Below are 22707 nucleotides of genomic sequence, written 5' to 3'. Positions count from 1 at the left end.
TGGATTAGGCCATATCTAGCACTTATAGTTCTTAATTGAGGACGGAGGTCAAGACACTTCTTTCGACGATCTGCAGTAACTTTAGCTACATCCTGCGAGAAGAACAAACGGTGACCCTCCCAAGAGATTTGCTTTTTTGCTTTGACTGTCGACATGACTTGTAACAGATCGGTATATTGTAAGAAATACAGGATGACACCACAAGGTTTTGATGAAACTCTGGGACCAAGCCTGTGAGCCCGTTGTATGTTGAGTGGGACAGAGGTCGACTTGCCAGAAGCTTAGGTAGAAAAGATTGAAAATAAACAGTCAGGTTGGAGCCATCCATATTTTCGGGGAGACCATAAATATGGAGATTGTTCCTGCGATTTCGATTTTCCAAGTCCCCAGTGGGTTTCTTGAGAAGAGCTATTTCTGATTCCAGAAGGGGAATACAAGAGCATGTGGACTGTAGAGATTCAGTGGATTGTTCCATAATGAGAACACATGATTTAAAAGAAGACCATTTGCAGTCCAGAAGTTGCAGAGTCTTAGTAGTTTCCTCCATGAAAGGTTTTAATGGACAAATTTCCTCAAGGATCAGATCCATAGAAACTGATGAAGAATGCACTGGAGACGGAGGGTCTTTTTTGTTAGTTTAGTGGAGCTCACAGGTGTTTTTGTTGAAGGGTGCAATTTTGAAATAGTACCTGATAAAGATTCAGGTTTGTGATGAGGGTTGTCCTCCATGTTGTTTTGGTTAGAGTCAGAGTCTGAATAAGTAACATGCTTAGAAGAAACCTAGAGCTTGAGATTCCTTAATTTCCCGATAGAAGGGAAGAGGAACTTATATGGAGCACTATATATGTTGAGTCTGCAGTATAAGAAAGCAAACTCAATCTTGCAATGAGGAAAATTCAACCACAGTTCTCGGGAACCGAAGCAGTTAGGAAAAAGTAAGGCAGTCACTCTCTCAAGTAATATAATATGGTATCAAAAAACTGCTTTCAGTATTCATAGCCTCTTAAAAATATATCAAAGAAAATGCTCCATAAAGGCAATGGGAGGTAAAAGTGCAATTAGGAAGTTTAAAAGGGAAGAAATGAAGCCCGCCTGCCATTCAAAATGGTGGACGTGACCTCTCCTCTGAGAATAAATCCCCAGAGGCTGATATGGCCAGAAAAACTACAAAGGGGGTGAAGCTGCAGCACTCCAGCGACTCACCATATCAAGAGGAAGAGACACCCGGAAGTCTCATTCCTCAGCGAGCGCTGGAGCGGTCTCCAGTGTCAATTAATCTCCCCAGTCCGTCTGAGCTCAGCACGCCTCCGCCATCTTGAAGCAGCGGCAAAACCACACCCCATCTAGTAATCAAATCAATTTTGTTTTTGAGCACCAAATCTTTCACTGCTAATAAAATGTCCTTCATTGTAGGTTCCTTGACTTGAGGGATATGTCTTTTTGGTTAGAATACTCCGTTTTGCATTTATCACCTTCTTGCAGTCTCTCCTTCCTGAAGGCCATTCTGCTGTGTGGAATGGGGGACCCTGTCTCATCTCATTGTTGATGGTTAATGGAGTTCCGAAGGTTAAATAACTTTGTTCGTACTTAATCACTCAGGACAACTGAGCCCGTAGTAGTTGCCGCCACCTACCAGGGAGTAAGGGAATTGCTTTCTGACCCCAGTCATGCATGCTACTAAAGTGGTATCCGCACTCTTCCTCTGCTTCCTGCCTCCTCTCTTGAATCCATTGATCCAGTCACGTAAAGATGGCCCCCTCACACCTTCCTTCCAATTCTTACATCTGCCTGTGCTCTTCAGTCTTTGCGGCCCTTTGTTCTCACCTTTCCCCCTCACCCCACAGCATGTCAAGGTGGATCCCTCCTCTTTTAACTGGGAGGAGAAGGATGGCAATTACTTAAGCAGTGAGGATGAAAAAGGCAGAGGAGCCTGCACTGTTCACCCCTGACTTCCTCATTGCAGTACTTCACTCCCCTTGTGGTTCCTCCTTTCAGGGTTGTGAGGATGATTGGGGAAAACTCTAAGATACCTGCCTCTTCGTCAGATTCCTACAGGTCCCTACTCTGCTCCAGCAGTTTTCTGTTGCTTTGCAGCTTGTTTTAATTGCCTCCTTTGTTGATCGGGGTCAGACAGTAATGCGTATCTACCAGTCAGCCAGCCTTTGAAGTGGGTAGGCACGGAAGGGCCCACATGGTTACACAGGGGTATGAGGGGAGGGAAAAGCTGACACAGATTTACTGCTCCAGGCACTTGTTGCAGTCTTTCACCTCTCCCTCTGTCTCCCTCCTGATTGCCTATTCCTGAACCTTTCCCCCCAGCCAAAGTTGCTTCTCAGGGTCCTGGGGTGTCAGGGACCTAAAGCACCAGTTACTCTATTGTGCTATGATGGGCCTCTGCTCCTCTCCCAGCTTCGGCTTTCGCCTGGCCGACCACCTCTCGTATATCTCCCTAGTTGAAGGAGCAGGGGTAGTGCTGCTGGTCCTCCATTCAACTGTCTCCTGTCAATCCTCCCCTGCTGTTATCAGGGTGATGATGAGCCCTGGATCCATTCCCCATGTGTTGCCACTCATTTCAGCACCACTGCTTGGATTTTTGTGAGGCAATTTTCAGGGCTGGGCCTCACCAAGGAGAGCTCCTCTACGTCGCAGCTATCTTGTTCAGTCGCTGTTCATGCCCCATCAACTTAGTGCCCTTGAATTTTGCATTTTTTACTTATTTGTTGTTCTTACACAACTGATTGTAGTTTTTTCCTAACTGTAATATTTTAGTGTTTATTGTTCCAATATAGCGCTGAACCCATGATGATTTTATGAAACTGTATTGCTCTTTTTATATTGACAATTTATGTGTTTTATGATGTGATCAACTTTGGCCCCATGTTGTTCAATAAGTGCTATTCAACACGTTTTTATTTTTATTTGATATTCATTTTTCGTAATGTAATTTGTTTTTTATGCACAATTTTGTGGTTGTTTCATACACACCGAATAAAGTTTTTTGAATTGATTTGAATGTTTATTGTTTTTTCCTTACATTCTACTACAGCTTTAATTAACAAATACAATAACTTGTTTTTAATAATAATTATTATTCAGGAGGAAGCAATACATGTTTTCACCATATGAGTGTTACAAAATGTCATGTTCGAGATGATCATTTTATTCTTTACAATCTGATTAATTAAACCTGTCAAACATCTCTGATTTCAGGCAATGATATATAATAAAATCCTGAAACTTTCAACATCGAACATGTCCATGGGAGAGATGACATTGGGCCAGATCAACAACTTGGTTGCCATAGAAACCAATCAACTGATGTGGTTCTTGTTTCTTTGTCCCAATCTGTGGGCAATGCCTGTTCAGGTATAGCATCAAATTAAAGGTTATTTTTTTTGGACACCATAATTAAAAGCTACACTTAGCAGCAGACATATATGTACATTTATGTGAGGCTACCAAGGAGCCAGCATTGTTTCATGATAATGTGTCACGTTGAAATGTTTGCAAAGCCATGCTTGGAAATAATTATTGTACTGATGTTTGAAGATCTGCCCACTTAGGAAAATAAATACCTTCCTCTTTATAAATTGAATTTCAAAGCCCACTAAAACCTAAATCAGGCCTTAAGTATGGGGTACATTTCCACTCTGGTATTTCAATTAGATGTTGCTTTACACATTATATACATTATACATTGCATCGGTGTTGTGTAGTCTGTTGTTTTCAAAATCCCACCTACTTACCCCATTTAGGCCTTAATTTTGAGTGCCCCGATAAATGTCCACACCTGTGCAAAACAGAGAGGGTCTCAAGGTGCTGAGGGAGGGGGGGGGGCAGCTGCTACTGTTCGACAACCAGGTCTTGAGAAGTCACTTGAAGGTCAACAGGTCCTGGGTCTGTCGCAGGTGGATGGGGAGCGTGTTCCATGTCTTGGTGAGAGAAGGATCTGCCGCCGGTGGTCGTTCAGTGGATACGTGGAATGGTGGCGAGGGCGAGGTCAGCGGAGCGAAGCTGGCTGTTGAGAGTGTAGAAGGTGACTCGTTTGTTGAGGTATGCTGGTCCGGCGTTGTGGAGTGCTTTGTGAGCGTGGGTGAAGAGCTTGAAGGTGATCCTCTTGTTGACGGGGAGCCAGTGCCGGTTCTTCAGGTGGGAAGTGATGTGGCTGTGGCGGGGGATGCCGAGGATGAGGCGTGCGGAGGCGTTCTGTGTGCATTGAAGTCTCTTCTGGAGTTTAGCCGTGGTACCCGCATAGAGGGCGTTGCTGTAGTCCAGCCTGCTGGTGACGAGGGCCTGGGTGACCATCCTTCTGGTTCCGGTGGGGATCCATCTGTAGATCTTGCGAAGCATACGGAGGGTGTTGAAGCAGGAGGAGGAGATGGCGTTGACTTGCTGGGTCATTGACAGAGATTGGTCCAGAATGAACCCCAGATTGTGTGCGTGGTTGGTGGGTGTCGGCACAGCTCCCAGCGAGGCCAGCCACCAGGAGTCATCCCAGGCGGAGGGGGTGGAACCGAGGATGAGGATCTCCGTCTTGTCCGAGTTCAGTTTCATGCGACTGCTCTTCATCCATTCGGCGACGGCCTTCATTCCATCGTGGAAGTTGGTTTTGGCGGTGGCGCGGTCTTTGAGAGAGAGGATCAACTGGGTGTCATCGGCATATGAGATGATGTTGAGGTTGTGCGATCAGACGATATTGGCGAGCGGTGTCATGTAGAAGTTGAAGAGGGTCAGGCTGAGGGATGATCCTTGAGGTACGCCGCAGGTGATCTTGGTGGCTTTGGATCGGAATGGCGGGAGGCGGACTCTCTGGGTTCTGTCGGTGAGGAAGGAGGTGATCCAGTCCAAGGCTTTGTTGTCGATCCCTGCATTGTAGAGGCGTGTGCGTAAGGTGTGGTGGCAGACGATGTCAAAGGCGGCCAAGAGGTCTAGGAGGATGAGGGCCCCGCTCTCGCTGTTGTCCAGCAGGGTCCTGATGTCGTCGGTGGCGGCGATGAGGGCAGTTTCGGTGCTGTGATTGCTGCGGAATGCGGATTGGGATGAGTCCAGAGTGTTGTTCTCTTCGAGGAAGCAGGTCAGTTGTCTGTTGACGATCTTCTCGATGACTTTCGCTGGGTACGGGAGGAGGGAGATGGGCCGCAGGTTCTTGAGGTCCTTTGGGTCTGCCTTGGGTTTCTTGAGTAGGGCGTTGATCTCTGCGTGTTTCCAGCTTTCCGGGAAGGTGGTGGTCTCGAATGAGCTGTTAAAGATCTTTTGGAGTTGGGGTGCGATGATGAAGCTTGCTTTGTTGAAGATGTGGTGGGTCCAGGAGTCTGACAGTGATCCGGAGTGGATGGTGTTCATGGTTTTGATGGTGTCTTCGTCGTTGACGTGGTTCCGGGAGATCAGGAGGTCGGTGTGGCTGGGGGGCAGTGAGTCTAGGGTGTCGGCGGCTGTTGGGGGGTCTGGCTGTTGAAGCTGTCGTGGATGTGTATGATCTTGCGGTGGAAGAAGTTGGCTAGAGAGTCGCAGAGGTCTTGTGACGGCGGGATGTCATTGGAGCTGGGGTTGGTGGAGTTCCTTCACGATGTTAAAGAGCTCCTTGATGTGTGCGTTGTTGTCGATGCGTTCCTTGAAGGAGGTCCTTTTGGCGATTCGAATGTGTTGGTGGTGCCTGCAGATGGCGTTCTTGAGGGCTGCATGGTTGTCCGGTGTTTGCTCATGGCGCTATTTCTTCTCTAGTCTTTGGCAGGTCTGCTTGGATGCCTGGAGGTAGACGGTGAACCAGATGGCTCTTCTGTCGGTGTGTCTGTTTGAGGGTTTTTTCTTGATCGGGGCAAGAGTGTTTGCGCAGTCGTCGATCCATTGCCTGAGGTTGCGGGCGCCTGTGTCGGTGTGGTCGGTTGGTGGGTCTCGGGCGAGTAGGTGATTAGCTGGTCTTCGGTCACCTTGTTGCAGATGTGGTGGGGGATTCTTTGCTGTTGGTTGTGTGCGGTGGTTTTCTCGAAGGAGAAGTGGATGCAGCGGTGGTCGGTCCTTTGGAGTTCGGTGGTGTGACTGAAGGTGATGTGGCTGCTGGTGGAGAAAATGGGGTCGAGCGTCTGTTCGGCAGAATGGGTGGGTGTCGTGACGAGCTGGTTGAGACCCATTTTGGCGAGGTTGTCCAGCAGTGTGGTGGAGTTGCTGTCATCGGTGTTCTCGAGGTGGATGTAGTCTGTGGAGGCCAAGGCATGCGCGCTGATGACGTCTGTTATGGAGTCGCTGAACTGTGGCCGGATCCCGGGGGGTCTGTACACGAGGGTTCCTCTGAGGGTGGTGTTGGGATCAATGTGGATCTGGAAGTGCAGGTGTTCGGCGGTGCTGAGGGTGTCTTCGGTGTTGGTTGAGGTTCTGAGGGTATTTCTGTGGACGATGGTGATTCCTCTTCGCGGTCTGGTGGTGCGGTCCCTGCGGGTGATCTTGTAGACATCCGAGATGACTATGGCAACGTCGGGTGCTGATGTGGCGTTCATTCAGGTCTCTGTTAGAAAAGCGACGTCCGGGGAGAATGGGTCGAGCAGGTCCCAGAGTTCGATGGCATGCCTGTGGACAGAGCGGGTGTTGAGCAGTATGCATCTGAGATGGTTGTGGCCTGCCTTGGTTGGGGGGGGGGCAGGACGCACTGGTGTACGCTGGCTGGTGAAGCTGCAGTTTTGGCAGGTGAAGGGTCCGTGGGTGTGCTTTGGGGTGGCCTGGAAGCAGGTGGTAGATTGGCCGGCGTTGAGTGCATGGAAGAGGTTGGGGTCGTAGCGGCATCTGGTGTCATGGCGCTCGCGGGGTCAGTGGGTCTGGCGCTGGGTGCGGTCCAGGCGCAGACGGGCACAGACGAGCTTGCCTTAGGCATGCCTTCAGCACGCCAGCGGCACGGCCGCACAACGACTGCCATTAAGAAGGGGAGGTGGGAGAGAGGAGCAGCTGGGAGGCAGGCGGGAGGGTGAATTGGTGAATGGATGAGCGAGGGGCTGGGCCGCAGGGGACGCAGCAACTGGAAAAATGGAGTGCAGCGGGGGAGGGGGAACCAGGGGTTACAGGGAGCAAAAAATAAAAATAAAAATCAACAGCTGAGAGTACAGAATGAAATCAACAGATAAGGCAAAATACAATACCAAGGAAGACAACACAGTAGCCCAGAGGAGTGGGCTAAAAATTCAGTGAAAAGGAAGTATTGGAAGCGAGGGCGGCCACGGGGGCTCAAACTAGCGGCAGCAGCGGGTGAAGGGCAGAGGCACAGACAGGTGGAGCTAGCTGTGCAGCGTGGGGAGTGACCTGCCTGAGTACAGGGTCAAGGGTCGCTCCCCAATAACGTGAATAACGAGATGTGGATATTGGATATTGGAGCGTTAAGAACTAAAATTCACACGTTATGCCAATTGTGATGTCAAAACTCGTAGTACCCTTATTTATTGCATCCAATTAATAAATGACTACAGCGCATTTTTATTTATTAGATGTGCTAAATAATTCTACAATAATATTAATTGAGACTTTAGTGGGGTTCTTAGGAAGGGGTAGTATCACCACAGAGGTAAACGTTCTCTCTTTCCATTCAATGAAAAAAGATCAATAAATAAAATAGTGTTTTAATGCACAACCTACTATTCTCTTCTTTGTCTCCAAATGTTTCTATATTGTTTATCATCTATGTAAAGCCCATGATAGCAGTTTAAAAACTAGAATGATCTGTTAGGGAACAAGAGTATGATTCATTTCACCATTTAGATAACATTAAAGATGTAAAATGTTATTTATAGACTTTGCTGTTTTCTTGAAATATTACTAAAACTCCTAAATGGGTATAGTTAGGACTAACTCTTAAAGAATTGCACGTATTTAGGTAATGTCCTGGTTTTATGCTCAGATTTCTTGCAATGGGATTGGATACAATTGATAGCATTTGGTAAGTGGTTTTCCCTGGCTACCATCTAAGATCCTCATTATGAGTGACCTCTTTATTCTGATGGGGAAGGTGACACCAGTTACCGACACCTGCAGAACTATGGGATACATGGGAATGCTGCTGATCAATCAGTTGGCAATTGTAAAGCGCCGCACTGTCCCCCTAGAGGGATCTGAGCGCTGAGGTTGCCATGTCTCTGTCGCAAAGCCTGGCCTTGAGCTTCTTTCTAAAGTGCGCCAGGGAACGTGCTGTTCGGAGGTAGAGGGACAGTTCATTTCAGGTCTTGACAACAATGTAGGAGAAGGAGCAGCCCCCACTGCAGGTGTGTCGGATGTGGGGGGTGCGCAAGGGCAAGTGAGCCAGAGCACAGGTGTCTAATGGGCTGATGGAAGTTCAGTTGGTGGTTGATGTAGGATGGTGCTTGGTTGTTAAGAACTTTGTAGCAGTGTTAGGATCTTGAACTGGCATCTCTTCTGGATGGGGAGCCAGTGGAAGTTTCTGAGGTGTGGAGTGATGTGGGTCCATTTTGGGAGGATGAGTCTGGCTGCAGTGTTCTGTATGGTGTAGAGTCTTCTAAGGAGGTGGGTGGAGATTCCGGCATAGAGAGCGTTGCCAAAGTCAAGGCGGCTGGTGATGAGGGCCTGAGTGACGGTATTTCTGGTGTTGATTGGGATCCATCTGAAGATTCTGCTGAACATGTGAAGGGTGTGGAAGCAGTAGGAGGCGACTGCGGTGGTCTGTTGTATCATGGTCATTTGGCTGTCAAGGATGATGCCGAGGTTGCGAGCATGGTCAGTCGGTGTGGGTGTTGGTCCAAGTTCTGCTGGCCACCAGGTGTGGTCCCATACAGAGGTGTTCTTCCTGAAGATCAGTACTTCTGTTTTTCTAGTTTAGATCTGTTTAGATTTGCTTAGTTTCTCGTTGCATCTCAGGAAGAACGTTCTGAATTAGAGTGTGACTGGATCCAGAATTACTGACGCCCTTTAATTCCTAATTTGTCAAGAGAATCTCAGGTGTCCATCTGTTATCCCCGTCAACTCGCTGCCCAACTCTTCCCTCCCATTCATTCATAATGAACGCTTATAGTGCCTTCTTTGTACTCTCTGATTAAGCTTGGTCTTTCGTTGGCTTTACCTTTAAATTATTAGCAGAGTTATCAGTGTAAGTAACCTTTGATTGCTGAGCTGACTGGGCCATGTTGAGTTACATCTTTTGTTTCCTAGATTACAATGGGTGTGATTCTTCTCTATAAGCTGCTGGACGTCAGTGCACTTGTGGGCGCTGCTGTTATTGTACTGCTCGCTCCGATTCAGTATTTTATAGCTACAAAACTGGCTGATGCTCAGAAGAGCACCCTGGTAAGTAAAATCTTGAATCTATTAATGAGTATCGGCAACGTTCCTATTACACTACAAATATATACTGAAATAATGCAAGCAGAAGTAGTCCTTCCAATATGCTTTGGATGTTACCCCGTACATTTTTCTGTGAAAATGTTTATATTCCCTATTCTTTTTACAAGAGATGACAGGCTTTTGCCCACCTTATATTTGGCTAAGCGCGAGTCCAAAGTTCAAACATAGCAGCATTGAAACTGCAACGGTAGAGATCGAAAGGTGTGAAGTCAGTTTTCAAGACTACGTAGATGTTTTCCTGCAGTTTTCTTTCTACAGGTCACTGAAAGTATGGAATACTTCTTCTAATTTCCTACATTAGTGGCCTTCAATTATCACTATGCAGCCAACTGCCATCTTTTTTTCATTTTTTATTTTTACTCTAAACATGGTCTCTGTCATGATTGCAAGATCTAATTCATTCTGGACTTGCAAATAAAATATAGTCAATTGGGTAATTGAAATTATAGAAATCCTTTCAAGACATTCAAAGTCAGATTGTAGTCCTGAAGAATTAAAAATTGAAACATCGAATAGAGGGTGTGCCACAAAGCTAAGCTCAAGATGGCTGCTTGAGCTCCTCCAATGAGACTCGTTTGTAGTTGGGAATAAATAGTGCTGTCACTATAACAAACATAGAAAAATACACAATTTATTTGAGGATAAAAGCATATACTGATTAAAATGTATATAGGACAAGGATTCAATGTTTGCCTGCACAAAGGGAAAGAAAGCCTAGGAGGCATATTATCAAGCACGGCGTTAAAAATATCACTGCTTAAGCGGCAGAAAACTGCTGCTAAAGCGGCGATAATGGGCTTGATAATATGCCGCAGAGAATTCCAATAGAAGCCCATGTTGACACCAGAACATGGGCTTCTATGGGAATTCTCAAGCGGCGACTATTTTAACGCCGTTTCTTGATAATATGCCCCTAAGATCGCAAATAAAAGAGGGCCAGGCTACTTCAAGAATATACCGTATGTTAGACTGACAGTGCACAGTCCGCTCGGGGAGCTTGTGGAGTTTTTCCCACTCTGCATAGAGCGCGGAGCTCTAGAAAGCTCTGCGCAGTGGGATGGAGTGGACGATTTCCTCTTTTGCAGCGCCCCAATGTTAAGTTGGCGAGCAAGCAAAATCCATGGCGAGATCACGTCCCGCTGAGATTTCTCAATGCGCGCAGTTGCGGCTTGTCGATACTGCTCATTTTGAGAAACCTGCCGCTTGCGTTGAGGAAGCTGCCACTCGAGTAGAATACATCTAATACAGGAGCCAAAAGAAGGTGCATCCTCTTGGGCTGCGTGTGGTGCCTTTCGCGCTGATTTTACAGTGTGGGACAAATGCCTAAAAATCAGCACAAGCAGGGCAACGCAGTTCACTCCACTGCTTGTGAAACTCCTTGGAGAGTGGCAGAGTGTTTTTTTTTAAACTCTACGCAGGCCTAGTTAAAACTTAAAAATTCAATATTCCAATTCAAGGATATTTCAGCAGCAGCTGGCGCAGTCTAGGTTCAGGTAAAGCTATCCCTCCATCTCATGTCCATTTGTTGTTGTTTGGTGTCTCTTGACTGTATTATGTTTTTTCCTACCCGCGAAGGACTACTCTACTGAGAGATTAAAGAAAACCAACGAGATCCTGAAAGGCATCAAACTTTTGAAACTGTATGCCTGGGAACACATTTTCTGCACCAGCGTGGAGGAAACACGAATGAAGGAACTGAAAAGTCTCAAAACCTTTGCGCTTCACACATCTCTTTCAAGTAAGAAAAGATCCTTTTGAGGGAAAAGATTGTAAAATACCTAAAATACCTAAAACGGGTTTACATGAGCTTATTCAAACAGAAGAGATCATGTTCATTAAGTAACTTCACAGTTAGTTACCAAGGAGCCATGCGGTTCTCTTATACCAAGAATAAACTAGTATAAAAGACTGATTTGTAGACATTTCACCATGGACATTTCACTGCAGAGGAGACACCTTGACATTGGTATTTACCCCACTGTGATTGCTGCTTAATTGTCTTTTTTTATGAGGTGAGGTGGTGCCCTCACATTGCCCCACTCCCTTCCCTTCCTGCCAACCAGGATTCACCACCTACAACTGCAATGCTGTTGAATTAGGTCCTTCAGTGAGGCAGTGAAATTCCTGTCGGCAAGAATGACATGGCACAAAGTCTGCAGCCCATAAAGACTTACCAGAAAACAAGTTTTACATGGATACACCCGACTTTTGATACATATTTAGTCTATATTTTATTTTAAACATGAAGCACGTTACTGAGATGAATCAATGAAGAGTGAACTACACCCGTCTTGATGCCAGAGTTCCACGTGTGTTTCTCGTAAAACCTCAACAAGTAATTACCACCAGCAGTATATATGATTTCCACTGGGGTGACTTAGTAAAATTCACATTGGAGTGGGTGTGCCCAAGGAGTGTTATCAAAAGAAGATTGTTATGGAGGCTGGCATCTGCTCGCCATGTCGAATTTTTAATTTGTGCGCATGTGTGTTGGTTACGCACTACTTTGAAAGGAAACAGCTCCCCAAAGATTTTCTTTGGAATTCAAATTTAAGTGGCTTTGCTATGCTTGGTCTGTTCAATTCTGTGCCTCAAACTTTGCATTCGTATTGTCAACTACTATTATAATAATTGGTAAATACCTTATGGCAGGATAACTACAGCCTTATGGGTGGTGGGTGAGGATTGAAGGTCTCGCTATCAACCTGTAGGAAATGTGCTGGTAGATAAAGAACAGCTTCCTGTTGAGTAGTTACAATAGTGGAGAATGCCATAGAGTTTTATGTACAAAAGTTAACATCAAGCACGTGCTGACACTAACGCTATCCACGTCGCTGTAAACGATGAATACCAGCCTCCTTAACAATCCACTTTTGATAACACTTCAACGGCACAACAATCTTATGTGAATTTTAGAAACTCCCTTTGTCCTCACGAGACATAAGGGAAACACTACAGTTCTTGAATGCACTGTTTTTAATTTGAATTTGACTGGTTTTATTGAACATTTGCAAGGGCCATTATATGGATTTAGATAGCAATGTGTTGTCTCTCTTACAGAGACCTAGGAATTGCAAGATTACCCAACAGAAGATGTAGCTCTAGTTCGCTTCAGAAAACAATCTGCACTATCTAGGTGTATATGCATGCAATGGATGTAGCAAAACTTCTGAATTAGATGGAGACTGGCACAGATCAAAAAGCATATGTTTTTTCTCTTTATGTACTGACAAACTCTTGTCTCTCTGAATAAAGGCAGAAAGCACAATTGTATATTGAAAAAGCTTCTGTTATTCAAAAAAACCAAAGTTAGTGGACTTACCCGCACAGAGTACCAACCAATAACTACACAAGAGATCTGAACGTAATAGGTCCTGATTAAGGCCACAAACCTGTAGGGGCACATATGGCCAAAACAGGTCTACCACTTACTTGTGATGTAAAGGATTGGTAATGCAAATGAACCACATCACTCTATCTATTTTTTAACCTTACTCCTATCCCTTTTTCATATTAAAGTTTGTAGGAGGTGATTTTATTCTTAGTGCACTGATCCCACCAGTATCTTTTTTCCAGACACTTCCAGATAGAGGTGCTACTCAGCTGGAGAAGTGAGTAGCGAGGCACGGAACCCGATGATTATGCTATTAACTAAGCCACCACATTGGGGATCATGTATACTGCTGGAGATAAGTACTGGTTGAGAGTTTCTGAAATAACACTCATGGGCATGGGCATCAAGACTGGTGAGGTTCACTCTTTTTTGATTTATGACAGTATGGCTAATGGGAGCCAAGTGAACCTCTCTCAGCTTCTGTCTCCCCCCTTTTTGAATGCTAATGCACAATACTGAGATGTCTTTAGTAAAGATATTTATCTAATTTTCAAGAACATGATTGATATGCTCAAGTAGTCTAACTTATTTTGTGAACTTTCTTCTGCAGTTTTTATGAATGCAGCAATACCAATTGCAGCAGTTCTTGCAGTAAGTCACCTTTAAATTTTGTTAAACTATGTGTTACTTTATATTGTTGTCCAAAAAAATGAAAACAACTCAACCATTGTAAAAAATGATGTGTTCATGTCGCTTATCAAAAAACAATGTTCATAGGTTATGTGAAATAGTGTAGGGATAGCTTAATGGTTGTCATTCTGATTATGCAATGGTGTGGAATGTATTTTGTTGGGTAAGGTAGAAGCAAAAACAGTACCAACCTTAAAAATATACTTTGTAAGAGGGGAACAAATAGAAGGGAGCCATCCCATGACAAAGGGAAGTTGCAGAGAACTGAAAACTAAGGAAGTCTTTTAGACGTTTGTGCTAATACAACACACAAAATTTACCTAGGACAAATAACATTTGTGCCAATTGTTTGGCAATATTTTGCCCCTAATTAAGTGGTTGTTGCGAAAAAGATAGGATTATAGCTATATACAATTTTTCTGTATTTTTTTGTGCCTTCTATAATTGCAGTTTCAGTGTTCCGTGTTTGGTTTTGAGTCAGTTCTGTGTTTGGTGTGACTAAGTGCAAAACACTATGTAACAATCTCTAGCAATGTATTGTTCTCTGAATTATGTCCTATTTAAAAGCTATGAATATACTCAGCCCCCCTAAGTGTTCCTAAAGTAAAAGAAGAAGGCCCTCATTATGAGAGGCTTAGAGTAAACCCTGTTATTCTCCCAACCCTGGAATCAGGGGTGTAGCTTGGTCAGTAAGACTGTGGGAGTGTGAGCTTCAGATTTTCCGACAATCAAGCTAGCATATCATGATGATCATTATTGGGAAGCAGCTCATGAGGGGGGCTTAAGGGCCAGTGGAAAGGGAAAGAGGTGCGGATTGTGAGGGGTACTTAAAACACAGCATTTTGTAAAATAGCCATGTTTTAATACCTTCAAAACAGAGACGTGTGTGTGTGTTTTTGTCAGAGTGAGTATTTGAAAATATCAGTTAAAATCCAAGTTAGAATCCAACAGACATCCTACCATACCCAACAAAAAGCTCCTGTACCCAACTATGTATTAAATAACACATTTGTGAAGAGGGTGTAACACCCCCAACCCTCCCCCCGAAGCTACGCCTCTGCCCAGAATTACAGTTATCTGGGGGTCCTGTTAGTTCTGCGGGTTGGAAATAATGAGAATTAGATGTGGGAATACTGTGCAGGAATTGGTATTCCCACGCCAATTTCTGCATGTTTTTCCCAAAGTGTTTTAAATTAAAAATTTCAGCTGCTAGCTCCGTGTGAAAAAACTCAGTTTAAAATTCCAATGGGCCCAGTAACTTTTGGCACAGGGCATATTGTAATTATTTGCCCACTCGTAAGGAGGGACATTTACAGACCCCTGAGTCTTAGGTTCTTCTAAATATAATGGTATTTTTATGTGTACACTTGATTGACTTATAGAATATTATTTAATATATTTTCTTTTGTTCCGTAGACATTTGTTACCCATGCCTATGTAAGCACAAAACCATTGACACCAGCAAACGCCTTTGCATCTTTGTCTCTGTTCCACATCCTGGTCACACCACTGTTCCTGCTCTCCACTGTCGTCAGATTTGCAGTCAAAGCACTAGTGAGGTACTTAATACCATTCCTTTTCCTGCTAGACAATACTGACAGCAAAGACAATGACATAGGTAATAAAAACGTAAACGTTTTCACTCTATAAAGTGCTTGTGTCTTTGGTGTAAGTCTCTTTACAACAGGCTGTGTGATGTGTGGATGAAAACGGAAAGTGCTTCTTTTCTAATGCATGCTATATTTTCTAGCAATTTATTTATTCAATGAACAAATCAATGGAAGAAAACTTTAAATTGTGACAGTGACCTAGAAAGGTGTCCAAACGCTATGGATGTGACCAAGACCTCGGGCAATATTATCAAATGGGCCCCTTGGGGCACAACAGGCATGTATACCTGCTTTTGGCATCCCTGGGGTGCTACGGTATTACAGAAGGGGATCCTTCAGTGATACAGAAAAGGCAAAGCAAAGTTGTGCCCTCAAGGGGACACACCCTCATTGGCATAGGACCTGCTTCTGTCCCTGCGCCATAGTATAGATACAGGCTCAAAGGCAAACAGGTCATCAGGGGGTGCACTAACTGTGCGCCACGAAAAAGTGACCCACAATCAGTGCTCCCTTCAAGGGTGCCCATTGAAAGGAGGTAATGGCGGTGCTATGTACCCTCCTGATGCACAGAGGGCAAGAACTCACTGCTCCCACATTTGGGTAGAGCACTGCCTCCCTGTTCAAAAGCAGGCTGGTTGTCACCTGCAGCATGAAAAACAGACTAAAGGCTTCAAATAGCCAGTCCACCTTTCACTAACGTGCTGCCATCAGGAGGGGCGTGACTTTGCATGGGGTGCACTGACTTGGTAGCTCAAGGTGCGTTATGGCACAGACCAGGGCAGTGTGCCCTTTCTATACTCTGGAACCTGGTGGGCAATGCAGATAGAAGGCACCTAGGCAACAAACAGTCCAATATGTGTATGGATGGAGTAGTAATTGCTTTGGCTGTAGGTGGCAGACAGGCAGGAAATTCCCCAATATAACTGTTAGGATGGGAAGGAGTGAATAACGAAACTACCACCGATGAGTGACTGGAATTTTCAAAAAGTGAATTGAGAGTATGAGCTTTCCTTTATCCGGCAAAGTGAGACTGGAGGAAGAAGAAGTATTTTTCATTCGATGTATGGAGCAAAAGCAGATGCATAAACTTTTTATTTTAAATGAAGCGGCCACTAGCAGTAAGAGGAGTTAAGAAAGATGATTCGGGACACGTTTCTCAATATGTAGACTAGGGATAAGCCTGGTGACTGTGTTTTAGGATGGTTAACAGCTGCAACAATGGATAACTTGATATGCCAAGGTACACAGAATTGTTGTAGTCAAGTTGGAGGACGCCACAATGTTAGCGACTGATTTGTGGTTATACAGAAAAACAGAAGTAAGTACTTCAGGGCTTTTGCGAATGGAAGAGAGGTAAAACCTGGTTTAGTAATTGGAGTCTTTGAAAGATTGCCATCTATATTGCATGAAACGGCTGATGGAACGGGGGTGACTACGAGACGGGCCAACAGTTATCTGGCTAATGGGATGCAGTCAACCTTAGTTAATGTCTTTTCACCTTTAACCATCCGAAAATTTGTGTTATGACATGCCCATAATGTTGATGTTGGCTCAAAGTATATATCTGACTAAAGGAAACTAGCATGCATGGTCCCTGATTCTTCCATAAAGTCTAAGGGACTAGAGGACACCAGTGCCACAATCTTTAAATGCCTTTATTGCATTTCTAGGGCCTAAAACAACTTTACTAAGATTCCCACCCTTAGTTCACATATGCACAAGTTACCTATATATTTTTTAATTTTAAATGGTTTAACATTATTAATTCTTATCCTAAGGTGGATCTGTGTTGTCCAATTACAATTTCACATTTCATAACAATTTTATGCAGAGTGCATTAGATGTTGCCAGAATGAATTTTGCTGTTGAACTAATCTTCAACAATCTTATCCAAAATATTTAGCAAGATTGTTGAAGTAATAAAGTAAAATTATTTTAAAGCAACCACATTCTTGTGCAACACAATTCTCAATTAGATCTGATATTAAAAATATTTGTTTGCTATATGTATCCATCCTAAATACACTCCAGACACTCGGCCCAGATGTACTAAAACCTTATGGTAAAATGTGTTGTAGAACACAAATCCTGATTGGCTTTGGAGAGTTGATAAAGTAGCTTTATGTGCTACCTAACAGCAAGGGGAAATTTTATGGGTGGCACAAGGGCGTTCCACACATGGGTTTTGACTCAAATCCCTATCTACTAACATTGGTAGACAGGAATATGCACCAAAAACCTACACCTCTTGACGCAGGTGTAACAGTGGATCAAGTTTTAAAGCTCTCCACAGCGCACCAGCTTTGCACATGTGCTGCACTGTACAGTATACATATATATTGGAAAAATTATTGAAACATAGTTTTACTTGAAGACTACCCTTTCAGTAAAAAAACCCACGCTTGACAGGAGGCCCACACAAACTTGCTCAATGGTGAAAGGGATTATGCATTAACACAAGGAAGAAAATGCACCAACGCAGGGGGTAGAAAAAATTAGCACCATATCTTAGTCTATACTGTTCTGTTTTTGGATCTCCCTTTGATGCAAAGTAGATGACTGAGCTACATTGCGCTGCGCCCAAAGTTAGTAAATCTGCCCCCAGTGCTCACCTGACAAACCGACAAATGATTGCATTTATCATGATTGAAATAAAACTGCATGTGCCTCTGAATCAATCTTTCAATCAATTTGTGATTGAAAGACCTAGTGCAACTTCATCACAGAAAGTGTCAAAGAATCGACTTCCTTTCATAGACCATCCTATCGCTCTAGAATCTTATGTGGTCATGGAAGAGCTCTAACAAAGCAATTGTGTTTTATGAGTTTCACCATTCCCTCTGCACCCATTATATTTTCACAGTTGCCCTGCTGCTTTGAAAAGTTCAATAATGTTAGCCATACTTGAAATATGCATTACAGGGTAGAATGCTAGCTTTTGACACTTGCATATAAAGCTATGCATGGCATGTAACCAATATCTCTAATAGTTTATCATACTAAACCAATTGTCCCAACCAGTTAGCCCTGTGCTATGTCAAGGTGTCATGTAATATCTTAGGACCTCTTCTCTAGAATTCTCTACCACAGGTTATTCAAACAAGCCCCTCTCCTGGGTTCATTCATCTTAAAACAACTGTAAATCTATTTATACCATCTATATTATTTGCTGTTGTTGTATATAGCGAGAACTAGACCCAAAGGTATCAGAGCGCTTCATAAGAGCACCAGTTGCATTACAGACAGACCATTCATTTTTGTTAGGTGATTTGCCCAGAATCAGAGGATGTTGAGTATCCCTGCCAAGACTCAAACCCGGGTCCCCAGCTCCCAGGGCCCCGGCTCAAGCTATTAGGCTACATCCTCTCCCCGTATGTTCTGCCTGTTATGAAATGTACCTAGACATTTGACTCTCTCCATCGATCATACCCACACACTAGCACCTACTGATCCTTGCCACATTAGTTCAGTTTGGTCTATGATAATTATCACACCCATATTATATTATGTGAGTCTAATGTAGCTGAAGGGGGCTGTATTTTGTGAAGTATATGAGAGTGCACTAACATTGGCTAGTGTGGAAGGCACAATTTTGGCTGCTGTGAGTCAGTAGGGTGTCGATCAGCACTCATCTGCAGAGTATTGGATGACGCAATTATGCAGGGTTTGTCACAATAATGGCTAAAGAAGAACTACATATTATGCATGCACATGTTTTTATCTATGGTACACCGAATTACCAGATTCATCTAGAAAAATAGAATGTGGAGTTTATCAGGTGGATAAGTTCTTTCCTTACACTTTAAACCTTCATTGTCAGTATTGGTGGAGTACATTTGGGCAAATCTGAGATACCTCGTGAGACTGCATATGGGGATCTTTATTGCCTTTCTGTTTAATTGATAAGGATACTTGTAGAATACCTGAGTAAGTAATACCAAAAAGGTTCAATATAAATGCATTTGTTACCCAGATCTGCCTCCAATTTGATAATGGAATGGGTACGCCAAGCAAAATATCTGAATTCCCATATAATATCTCATTTTTAATAAAGTTATAGTAAGTATGACAACAGCCGTCACAGAGATAGTGTTAATACAACTATTCATCCCATTTCCCTAAGATGGCAGACGAGGCCTCTGACTCAGTGAAAAAAGGTGGGAACCGCAGTATCATGTTTGTCCAAGAGATATCGCTAACTAATCATCCTGGGTAACTTTCTCATGCTAATAATGACCATAGAAACAGAGCCATCTTTTGTGCTGGTGGCACACTGTGTGACAATCTTTTTTAGCACCCCTCCGTATGACTTCCTCCTCGGATTCCCTCACAACAACCCTGCAAAAGTGCCCCTCAACTCTCAATAGACACTCTCTCATAGACATTGAATTGTTTTAAAGTGCTGGTATAGGCTGGCTTTACTAATCTATTCAGATATCCACATAAAATACAGCTCTGTTCTTTGTAGCAGGCCTATTAAACCTCTAGGCTACTTTATGGCCAGTCAAAACTGCTACTAGACAAAACTCTGACCTATCTCTCTAGCATGTACATTAATTACAAGAGTTATAATGAAATTTTAATTGCTGCCAGTAACCTGGATGATCAAGGAAATCTGCAGCAGGTGTTTTTAATTCCTATGTCATCGCTAAACACAGCGCCCCCCTAAGGTCAGTGCCCCCCCCAGGTCAGCACCCAGTGCAGCCGCACCTGTCGCACTGCCTTCAAGCCGAGCCTGTATAGTAATGAGCAAGCATTGCCACTGCCCCTCTCATGCCTGGATTATAATATTTTTTGCATGCTGCTCTGCTCATGAAGAACATCAAGAAGCTGCAAAGTTTGCATAAGACGGTAGCAGGGACAGACCTGAATGTGGACATTATGCCTCAACTGTACATGAGATTTACAAAATCAAGCTGAAAATATAGGAATGCCCAATACATAAGGCAAAGTATTGCAATGAGTCATTAACTGACCCACTAACTGGCAATAAATATGCCCAACAAATTATTCAATAAAAAAACGTTCTGCACTCCTAATCTTGACCTCATTCCTTCTCCAGTATCTTAATGTTAGTAACACACCACTTTATCATAAAAACATACTCAATTTAGGAGTAATAATGTGTATCATCCCTACAATCATCCATTGGGCATACATGCCCCTCCTTGCATCGGACATTTGTTCCTCAGTGCATCCAGGGATGAGTCCCCTTGGTTCCAGATCCCCAACATGGCACACAACCTAGACTTCAGCTTTATATGAACAACACAATGTAATACTTTCTGTGCTTGTGTCCGGGACCAGTCCACAAGCACTGAAGGGAGGTCATGATAGTGCTACACATAATAATGTGCTTGGACTCCGCATACAACACATATGCCTATGAGTTAAAGGGAAAATAAAAATGCTTACTTAATTTCAGTTGTTGTAGTGATCAGTTAATACAGACAGGGAGGCTTGCACCCAACAATATGTTCCCTCAGCTGTTCACCAGCAGACATTGCAAAGTTTTGGTAGGTGTTGTTACTTTCCTTTAGATGTCTGAGATCACCCATTGAGGGGTTCTCCATATCAGTTAGCCTTTCAAAATCGTTTATTTAAACACTGAAATGCGCTCATCCTTATTCAACTATATTAAATAATGAAACCCTGCCAAATCTGTGCACATCTTGTATAAAATCATTCAGGAGGGTTATACACTAAGGCCTTCGGTATTAGTTTGTTGGGATAGAGTGGATAATTTACCATTTGAATGTGGCAAATATCATTAAGCCATGGTTACGTATTTACCATATATGGCAAATACCTCCTCTTTCAAGTTTTTAAAAGGAAAACGGTAGATAACATGAGGAATTTGTGTTTCACACTCCATATTCTGCATGTATCTACTTTTCCTGGGCCTTCACCCCAATAAACGTCCGCAGGCTTGACCTGTCATAAAGTAGCGGGAGAAAACTGAGAGCGTATGATAATTATCCAACTACTCTCGATCCTTGTACAAATTTGTTGGCACAGGGAATGGAATTTTAGTTCTAACTCATAATGAGGGCCTTAATGTATAATGTAACCTTGCTGTTTGCATACATCTTTGAAATTAGTATATAGTATGGTTCCATTGTAAAACATTGGGTTCTTGGTTGAAGAGGTAGAAAACCCTTCTCAAGTAACAACCACAATCTTTATCAGGGTTAATGACAAAAGTTTCTAAATTAACCTGTGCTTAACCCTCTGGTAGCTTGGCACAATAGCAGTTAGGCTTAACTTAAAGGCAATCTGTAAAGTATTTATGCACCATACAAACAGCAATTAAGTGAAAACACAACACAAGAAAAATCTCACACCCAATTTAGAAAAATAGTGTACATTTTAATAAATAAAATGATTTCAGAACGACAAATCCAATCAGTAGAACCCGAAATATTGAATTTTAAAGGTTTAAGAAGATATAGCGCCAAAAAAAGGACAAAGCACCAATTATGGGTATCTGGTCCTGCAGGACCAGTATAAACTCACAAGTTCAGCCGACTGCAACAGGCCGGTCACAGGACAAAGTTTGGCCGGCTGAGAGTTGTACCTTATGTCCTTGGTGTGAGGTCTGCCCAGTGTTGCTTTGCGCGGCTTCACGGCGTTCTGCTCCAGATCCAATTAGGCTTTCAGCTGAGCGGCGGGGCTTTGAGTCGCTCTGCATCAGTTCCAATGAAGCTCATAGCTGTGCGTGAGGATTCACAAGACTTTATATTGCTTGGCATCAGATGAAGCTTTAATCTTTGTGGTGAGGCTTTGCTCATTCGGGGATGGGTTCCGTTGAAACGTTGAGCTGTGCGGTGAGGCTTTCAGTAGCTTCATGCCACTTCACACTGGATTTGATGGAAACTTCAGTTAAGCAAGGAAGAGGTCTCTCTCTGATGGCAGCCAAGGATCCAGGACCTAGGGAGGCACTTCTTGGGGATCAGGAACTCATTCCAGCAGAGGTCATCAGTGCTCAGGCAGGTCCAATTGCAGGACCAGTGCAACAGGTCAGCTAGGCAGTTTGCAGGGAGCCCTACGGAGCTTGCTGTATCTCTTTAGCTTAGACAAGGGGGCAGCCAACTGATTTTTTGAGTCATTCAGGTAGCCTGGGAGGAAGAACATAGGTCCAGGCTTCCTTCTGTAGCATTCACAGGTCCAGCAGTGTACTGATGCATGGCTCAGGAGGGCCAATATTTACACCCATTGCCACCCTTTGAAGTGAGGGGACAATCAATACTGCTCTTACATCTGGTTCTGGAAAGTTCTTCCCTTCCCTGCCAAGGATCCAAGTAGTTTGAGGTTATAAAAGATAGGTGACAGGTACCTTTGTGTGTGTTCTGGAGGTAGACGAGTGCATCTGGCCCACTAGTAGCAGTTAATATACAGGCCCTGGGTACAGTTTACTATGGACTTACAGGTATATTAAATGTGTCAATTAGGTGTAGGCCAATTGTGCCATGTTTAGTGAGAGAGCACATGCAATTAAGCACTGGTTAGCAGTCCTAAAGCCAACAAAAAGTATTTCAGCAAAACAGGAGGGGTGAAGGCAAAAAGTTTGGGGGTGAACCTGCAGAGAGGTGCCGGTCCAACATCCATGTTTGGGAATTATCATAATAAATATAATATTATTTCTTTGGTCAATTTGACATAATTTGGTTGATAGGAAGACAAAGAAGCAAGTCAGTAAGCTATAAATATGTTTGGTTTCTCATAATCAATAAATGTTTAACT

At 43.6% G+C, this 22707-nt stretch overlaps 1 protein-coding gene across 5 annotated transcripts in view; it reads left to right on the top strand.

Annotated features, from left to right (window-relative positions):
- The window catches only part of ABCC9 (ATP binding cassette subfamily C member 9), a 947014-nt gene that overhangs the window by 307582 nt on the left and 616725 nt on the right, over positions 1–22707 (top strand). For all 5 annotated transcript variants that reach the window (XM_085652729.1, XM_085652730.1, XM_085652727.1 and 2 more), the window contains 5 exons: positions 3211–3366; positions 9139–9273; positions 10906–11068; positions 13275–13315; positions 14771–14913. In XM_085652729.1, coding sequence (XP_085508855.1) covers positions 3211–3366; positions 9139–9273; positions 10906–11068; positions 13275–13315; positions 14771–14913 — 638 coding nt within the window. The remainder of the gene's footprint in view (positions 1–3210; positions 3367–9138; positions 9274–10905; positions 11069–13274; positions 13316–14770; positions 14914–22707) is intronic.

This window comes from Triturus cristatus, chromosome 4_1 (assembly GCF_964204655.1).
Source record: "Triturus cristatus chromosome 4_1, aTriCri1.1, whole genome shotgun sequence".
Classification (NCBI taxonomy): domain Eukaryota; kingdom Metazoa; phylum Chordata; class Amphibia; order Caudata; family Salamandridae; genus Triturus; species Triturus cristatus.
The sequence above is the reverse complement of the archived record's forward strand: the minus strand, read 5'-3'. Positions and strand labels throughout refer to the sequence as shown.